Source organism: Rutidosis leptorrhynchoides, chromosome 4, assembly GCF_046630445.1.
Source record: "Rutidosis leptorrhynchoides isolate AG116_Rl617_1_P2 chromosome 4, CSIRO_AGI_Rlap_v1, whole genome shotgun sequence".
Taxonomy (NCBI): Eukaryota; Viridiplantae; Streptophyta; class Magnoliopsida; order Asterales; family Asteraceae; genus Rutidosis; species Rutidosis leptorrhynchoides.
In genome coordinates this window covers 583682592-583690725 of record NC_092336.1, presented here as the reverse complement: position 1 = coordinate 583690725, position 8134 = coordinate 583682592, and the positions used below count along the sequence as shown (strand labels likewise).

At 36.8% G+C, this 8134-nt stretch overlaps 2 protein-coding genes across 2 annotated transcripts; both read left to right on the top strand.

Moving 5' to 3' along the window:
• The first annotated feature begins 3397 nt into the window (after positions 1 to 3397).
• On the top strand, positions 3398 to 4450 carry LOC139842850 (uncharacterized). Its single transcript, XM_071832949.1, has 3 exons — positions 3398 to 3586; positions 3671 to 3886; positions 4166 to 4450. The coding sequence occupies exons 1-3, from the start codon at positions 3398 to 3400 to the stop codon at positions 4448 to 4450; spliced, it is 690 nt and encodes a 229-aa protein (XP_071689050.1).
• A 6-nt stretch (positions 4451 to 4456) lies between these two features.
• Positions 4457 to 4921, top strand: LOC139842848 (uncharacterized). Its single transcript, XM_071832948.1, has one exon. It carries the CDS (start codon positions 4457 to 4459, stop codon positions 4919 to 4921), a length of 465 nt encoding a protein of 154 aa, XP_071689049.1.
• Positions 4922 to 8134: the final 3213 nt, after the last annotated feature.

Sequence of the window (8134 nt, the reverse complement as noted above, 5' to 3'; positions counted from 1 at the left end):
TATTATTATTTTCATTAACATTAATACTAATATTTGTATCATTACTATTATTATAAAAAGTGTATATATATATATATATATATATATATATATATATATATATATGAAATTAGATAAGTATATATTGTTAATAATATTTTAATAATAATAATAATAATAATAATAATAATGTTATTATAACTAATAATATTATTAGTACCGCTAATAATAAAAATATTTTATTAATGTCAATGATAGATATATTATTAATATCAATAGATAATACATAAATATGAAATTGATATATATAAATATTATTATTACCATCTTCATTAAAGATTACTTTTATTAATTTGATTACTAAATTATCATTTAAAAATTGTTAAATCCATTATTTTTACTATTATTATTATTATGATATTAAAACTATCTTTATTATTAATATTACTGGTTGTGTTGTTAAAATTAATATTTATGTTAAATATTAATGTTTGTATCATTTATGATTTTATGTTTCCTTAAAATATAAAATAAATATATATTGATATATAAAATTTTCAGATAAACTGATATATAGAAATACATACGAAGATATATATATACAGACATATAGATAAATATAAATACAGTATATATATAATACAATTCAATATATACATAAATTATATATATAATTATGGATACACTTATTAATAAGACTATATGCTCATAAGGAAACATATCAGTTCAAAATCCCTTTCAAACTATTTCCAATTCTTGTATTTATCTATCAATTGATGCCTTTACAACTAAACCGATCCAAAATCTGTTAAGGGTTAAAATCACCTTTTAATTTTTTTATAAATAATCCGTACTTGATTACACTGTATATGACGAATCAATTAATCACTACAAACCATTACAATTTGAGTTTTAGTATTACCAATTCCTTAAATTACTCAGACACAACCCAATTCATAAGGAAAAGTCGATTTTTTTTAAAACAGAAAACACTGAGCCAGTTTTAACTCTGTTCGTGTGGCAGTCAATTCACATCTCAAATTTGAATGCCATTTTAAAATGTATTGATGTAGTTTTGTTAGGCTTTATTCACTAAATCTTCCTGTAAAATCTCAATCCCCAATTCATTAGAACGAGCCCGAATTTATGAGTCAAAGTTTGTTTCTAAGAAAGTCAACCTTCGTGTTCTTCATGAAATCCGAATTCGTTTTTGAGTTTAGGGAACAATTGATGATTCCTAAAGTTTGTAAACACGATTTGAAAACTAATTCGTGTAGAAATTTGTATTTAAAACGTTTTAAAAATCGAAAACCGTATTTATTTTTTTATTTATGTCGTGATACAGCAGACCGCTGTTTCTTTTATATTTTTTTTTCAATTCAATTAAATACTGAGTAATCATTTTTGGTATCTATGTTTAGTCCTAAAATCAAACATAAGTATGATTGGTAAAATTTTTTTAAGGATATGGTCGATTACTTATAGCAGATGAAGAAGAAGGTAAATGAAATAGGAACGTACGGGTTAAATAAATATCTTTTCTGTAATATTTCGAAAAAAGGGCATCAGCCCAACTGGTTTCATGTGAAGACGGTTATACGGGAGGTCGCGGGTTCGAGTCCTGGCGGTGACATTCTTTTGAGCTTTTCTTCAAAGGTTGTGATTTTTATTATTATTATTATTATTATTATTATTATTATTATTATTATTATTATTATTATTATTATTATTATTATTATTATTATTATTATTATTGTTATTATTATTATTGTTATTATTTACTAATAATAATATCATTAGCCTTACTAGTATTATCACACAATATTACTATTTTTATCATTATTAATAATATTATCAGATTATTAGTAATATAAGTATTACTATTATTATTATTATGATTAAGATTACGAATTAATGCCATAGAAACTTTAGCCATTAGTTTAGAAATTAAACACAAAGATTTTGATTATTGACTATGAATATAAAGATACTAATTGCATTATTAAGATTATTAGAATCATTGATATCTTTGTTAATATAGTACAATATAATGTAAAAATCACTATTTATTCTATTAACCTTATTAATGTATCACCTTTATCACTATATATATAGTATCACTATTGTTTCTAATATTATTGTTATAATTATTAGTAATATCATAATTAGTACTATGGTTATCATTAATTTTATTATTACTAAGTATCATTATTATTATTAAAATAACTATCAGCTATATGAAACTATATGTAATACATATAACATAACCAAACTTAATATTTTTATACACAAAAAGAAAATATGAGACATATATATATATATATATATATATATATATATATATATATATATATATATATATATATATATATATATATATATATATATAATATAAAAATGATATAATTAACAATTTATAAATACAACTTTATTCGAATACGATTATATGTATTAATGAATATACAAATGATTTAGGTTCGTGAATCCGAGGCCAACCCTATACTTGTTCAATGTCGTTCTATGTATTTTTACTACAAAATACATTAGGTGAGTTTCATTTACCTTTTTACCCTTTATATTTTTGGGCTGAGAATACATGCGCAACTTTTATAACTGTTTTACGAAATAGACACGAGTAATCGAAATTACGTTCTATGGATGAATGATCGAAACTGAATATGCCCCTTTTTATTAAGTCTGGTAATCTAAGAATTAGGGAACAGAAACCCTAATTGACGCGAACTCTAAAGATAGATCTATCGGGCCCAACAAGCCCCATCCAAAGTACCGGATGCTTTAGTACTTCGAAATTGATATCATGTCCGAAGAAGGATCCCAGAATGATGGGGATATTCTTATATGCATATTGTGAATGTCGGTTACCAGGTGTTCAATCCATATGAATGATATTTTTGTCTCTATGCATGGGACGTATGTTTATGAGAACTGGAAATATGAAATCTTGTGGTCTATTAAAACTATGAAATGATTATTTATGTTAAACTAATGAACTCACCAACCTTTTGGTTGATACTTTGAAGCATGTTTATTCTCAGGTATGAAAGAAATCTTCCGCTGTGCATTAGCTCATATTAGAGACATTTCTTGGAGTCATTCATGGCATATTTCAAAAGACGTTGCATTCACGTCGTTGAGTTCATCAAGATTATTATTAAGTCAATTATAGTTAGATATTATAAAATGGTATGCATGACGTCCACCTTCGATGTAATGAAATATTGTCTTTTCAAAAACGAATGCAATGTTTGTAAAATGTATCATATAGAGGTCAAGTACCTCGCGATGTAATCAACTGTTGTGAATCGTTTATAATCGATATGGACTTCGTCTGGATGGATTAGGATGGGTCTTCACAGCAAATTAGTTGAACGGAACATTCGAGGCCAGGGATCCTGAAATGCAAAAATATCTGAAATTGGCGGAAGAGCTGGCCAACAAATTTGACTCTTTTTCAATCACGCAAGTGCCGCGATCAATGAACAAAAAGGCTGACGCCCTCAGCAAGCTTTCTTCGCTGACGTTCAACCACTTCGCTAAGGACGTATGGGTGGAGGTCGTCGACCAAAAATCTACCGACGTGGTACAGGTATCAAGTCGCCGCGCTTATAAAACCTACACCGCTAGCCTGGTAAAATAAATCCCATAACAATTGTAACGTGATGCTTTACAGGTGGCGGCACCAGTTGAGGAAGTAAACACTTGGATGAACCCAATCGTCGACTATCTAAAAGATGGAACGTTACCCGCTGACAGCGTAACGGCCAAGAAAGTCCGCATGAAGGCTCCCATGTATGTTATACGTGACGGCGTGCTTTACAAGAAGTCGTTCTTGGGTCCATTATTGCGTTGTGTGGGTCCACAAGAGGCTGAAACTATAATAAGGGAAGTGCATGAAGGAACTTATGGAATGCATTCGGGGTTTTAGACCGTTGTAGGCAAAATCATGCGTTTGGGTTATTACTGGCCGTCCATGTACCGTGACACTAGTGATGTCATCAAGAATTGCATTTCTTGTCAACGCCATGTGCCATAAATTCATGCACCATCTCATGAGTTAATACCCGCCACATCGGCTTGGTCATTTTACAAATGGGCAAACGATTTGGTTGGCCCGTTCCCTGATGGACGGCACCTTGTTGTAGCGGTTGACTTTTTTACAAAATAGGTGGAGGCTAAACCTTTGAAAAGCATCACGGGCAGACAGATTGTGAATTTTGTTTGGGAAGAGATAGTATGCTGTTTCGGGCTACCACACAAGATTGTCAGTGACAACAGAAAGCAATTCACACACGATACGTTTCGAGCTTGGTCCGACGGGCTAAATATCAAGCAAACGTTTAGTTCCGTCGCTCACCCTCAAGCTAATGGACAGGTTGAAGTCACTAACAGGGACATTGTATCCGGCATCGGAGGTAGGTTGAATACGGATAGGAAAGGTTGGGAAGACTAGTTGCCAATGGTTCTGTGGGCGTTCCGCACCACACCAAAAGGAAGCAATCGCGAAACACCTTTTAGCATTGTCTACGGTTCAGAGGTGGTCATCCCGGCAGAAATCGTAGTTCCTACGCAACGCATCACGGAATTCAATGAGGAAGCTAATATGATACAGTTGAGGGAAAACATGAACTTGTTAGAGGAGTGCCGATGCATGGCATCGATAGGCGAAGCGGCTAATAAGCAGAAAATCGCCAAATATTATAACCTGCGTGAACGCGAACGTTCGTTCCGTCCCGGTGACTATGTTTGGCGCAATAATAATGCCAGCAGAGTTGAAGACCTTGGCAAGTTGGGACCTAACTGGGAAGGCCCGTATGTAATTGTGGATGCCCTCGATAACGGGGCGTACTATTTAAAAACGCGTGATGGCAAGTTCGTGTCACGTACATGGCATGCGACCAATCTCAAGAAATTCTATGTTTAGGATATTTTATTACGTTGAACTATGTTTTCCATTTTCAATGTTTCTTTTAATTCTGTGACTGATTATCACGAATATGTCAGCGCGATGCGCAACGGATTGGTTTGTTTTATTTGAATTTAATGCATTTTCCAGTTTCTTTAATGCGTTACGTAACTATTTATGGCATCACTTCGGTGTTTTTATACAAAATGTAAATATAAGCCCATTCATATGTTACACATGCCTTGAACAAAGAATATTCTAGCTTTCGGACGGCATGAACGGCGCTTCGCGTTGAACCTACGTTGAAGTGACACCGTAACGGGATGCTTTCGGGTTTCGTACCCGTCGCGTTCATCTTGGTATGGTCTAGATACATGCAAGTCATGACATTTATCAAGTATAACCTTGACACACCACGCTACCATGATGACGACAGCGTGACGAATATTTTCTAAGCGATATACATTAATGAAAATATTTGCAACATGGCAAATATAATTACATCCATTCACAAAATGGTTACAATTACATCCAATAAAGAAAAAGTTACAAAGGCTCTAAACTATTTGGGAATCATCTGTTCGCTCTTGGCCGTATCCAATCCCGGCTGACTCCCAATGGCTTCGATGAAGGGAACCTTGACCGCCTTTACCTCCTTCGTAGCAGCGTCATACTTATCATACGCGTCCGGATCAAAACCATTCTGGACTGCGTCTGGTAGCGGATCCGAAAGAGTAACCTGTTCATTCATGACGGTGTACATTTCTAAACCCCCTACACTTTTGGCCGCGTCTAGTAGCCTGCCGAATGGTCCCATGACCTCAGGCGACGTGATGGCCTTTGTGAAGATGTGGGGAATCATAGAGCATAATTGTTGAAAATCATCCGTTGCTTTCTTGTAGGCAACGGTTAGTTCTTGAACCTGCATAGCGAGGAGCTCCTTGCTCGCCTTCTCCTCAGCTAACTCCTTTTGGGCCACCACTAAGTCTGCAAGGGCATGTTTTTCCTTATCCATAACGATGTTTAAGTTCTTGGCAGCCCGCTGTGGCTCCCTTAACGCCACCAGCTTTTCATGCTGCGCCTCCACCGCAGCCTTCTTGTGGCCCTCCATCTCCCCCTTAACATCTTGGCTTCATCGCCAACCTCCTTCACCAGTGCCTCTGCTTGACGACAAGGCTGCTCGGCGTTGTTTGAACGAACAATCTCATCATGGGTCAATGCTAGACCCTGATGAATATGCTGTATATGCGCTCGACGCGCAGCATTGTCCGGCATCTTTTTAAGCTCATCCACCAGAGCAGTGGGGCATATCCTTTGAAGGTACTCAAATTAGGAGTACGCGTCCCCATGAGACACGTCCCATATGACGTTAAGATGAGAAAACGTTGGCTATTTGCCAAACCCGGGAGAATGAGGAAGCTCCTGGGATTCGCTGTGATGACTTGATTGTTGATGGCCGGAACCAGTGCCGGAACTTGACAACGTGACAACCTTTTCGGGTTGTTTCACGTGAGAGATGTCTTCAATATTGACCACTGGAGGATTGGCCTGACCCCCTGAAATAATAACTTTTATTAGTTTCCGCCATTGCGACCTCGATGATGTGTTAGGATTATTGTCAGGATTATAATAATACCCACCGTGGCTGAGCTCATGCTGAAAGCTTTCCAAGTTGCTTTCAGCTATCTCCTTGTCAGTCTTGACTCTTTTGTTACCCCCAGGAGTAACTAGGAACGTTGCAGGGCTGTAACGCTTTTGCCCAATAGGGGGATTCGGCGCGGCAACGGATATCAGCTCAGGGTTAGTGATGGGTGTTGAAGATTGAGTTTGAGCCTCGCCTTCCGTTTCGGTAGCAGCAGTGGTCGAAGATTCAACGGCAGGTTCCACCGGCTTCCGGGGATCACCTTCCGGCAACTTTGACACCAGCACCTTTTTAAATTCGAGTCCTTCAGTGCTCGGGCGACGAATGGCTTGGCCAAAATCCATCTCTGCAAAACATAAATGATAAATATAAATAAAACAGGTGGAACGAGAAAACTTACAAGAACGCTACGGCAAGAAGAGCATACACATTCCGTTGTAGATCACCATTGGCACTTTATTTTCTGAAGGCCAGTAACACTGAACGTTACCCAGCTTTAGCATCACGTCGGGGTAAGGACGCATGTCAAGCTCAGAGTCCTTACAAAAGTTGAAGAGATCTTTTTCCTCCGGAGTCAGCTCTGGTGTCTTAGACAACTCCGGAGAACGACTAAAACGCCATGGGATCAGATGGGCATGCCCTTCTCCTAGCGCGTCCTGGTGAACAAATATATACATATCCCTCCAGTCATGAAGGGATGGGGATTTCTTTGAAGTGAAATTGCACTTCTTTTCAAACGTGTACCAGCCTTTGCCGGACGCTGACAATTTGAACGTCGCACGAAAAACGTTCAAAAGCGCCGGACGGCCTTGCCCCCGGAAAAACATTTTGAAAATAATCACGCGTTGCCACGCGTGAGGATGCAACTGGGAAACACCAACTTGGTAGTGTTCCAGCACGGATGCCACGAAAGGCGTCAGCGGTAAGCGTAGGTTCCCAACCGATATGGCTTTCATATACAGCGCAAAATGATCGGTTGGTGGCGTATGGGCGCGCTGGTCGTCCGTCACCACCATTGTATGCCATCCGGCAAGCGGAGGATAATCAAGTATGAAATCCTCGAGTAAATTTGGAGTAACGTTACTGCGTTCCGTAGCAACGTCCACCTTCGACATTATTAATGGCTTAACCTTTTTTAAAATGAAACGGTACGCGAATGCAGAATGCAAGACACATAAGGATCAGCAACAGAATTAAATATTAATTTGTGTGTGAAAAGAGTAAGTAAAAATGAAAAGGGTTAAAGCCCCTACTTATAGGAAATACTTTGAATGGGCCTCAACTATGGGCTTTAATCTGAAACGTACACGTGTCTTTCCATCATCGCTTCGTGGCCGTTCGATTCGCGTCGATCCATTTTTTACAGCTGTAACAATGATGGTGTTTACCTAGGGAACAGTAAATTTGGCGGCTGATTGGACGTTTTCGATGTCAGAAACACTCATGATGTTATTTAAATATTATAAAATTCGATTAATCATCATTTTATAATGCATAAATGCTATCATTTCGCGTGACTTACCCGTGGCGATAATTAGGCTTACAGTCACATAGTTTGGTCACGTACAAATACCTTTTGTACCTAACCA

Bases quoted from the DNA above. Each gene is read 5' to 3' on its own strand.
- LOC139842850 (XM_071832949.1), top strand. From the start codon at position 3,398: ATGCAAAAATATCTGAAATTGGCGGAAGAGCTGGCCAACAAATTTGAC. The intron at 3,587-3,670 runs GTATCAAGTCGC...GATGCTTTACAG, and splicing joins AATCTACCGACGTGGTACAG to GTGGCGGCACCAGTTGAGGA. The intron at 3,887-4,165 runs GTGCATGAAGGA...TTTACAAAATAG, and splicing joins CTGAAACTATAATAAGGGAA to GTGGAGGCTAAACCTTTGAA.
- LOC139842848 (XM_071832948.1), top strand. From the start codon at position 4,457: ATGGTTCTGTGGGCGTTCCGCACCACACCAAAAGGAAGCAATCGCGAA.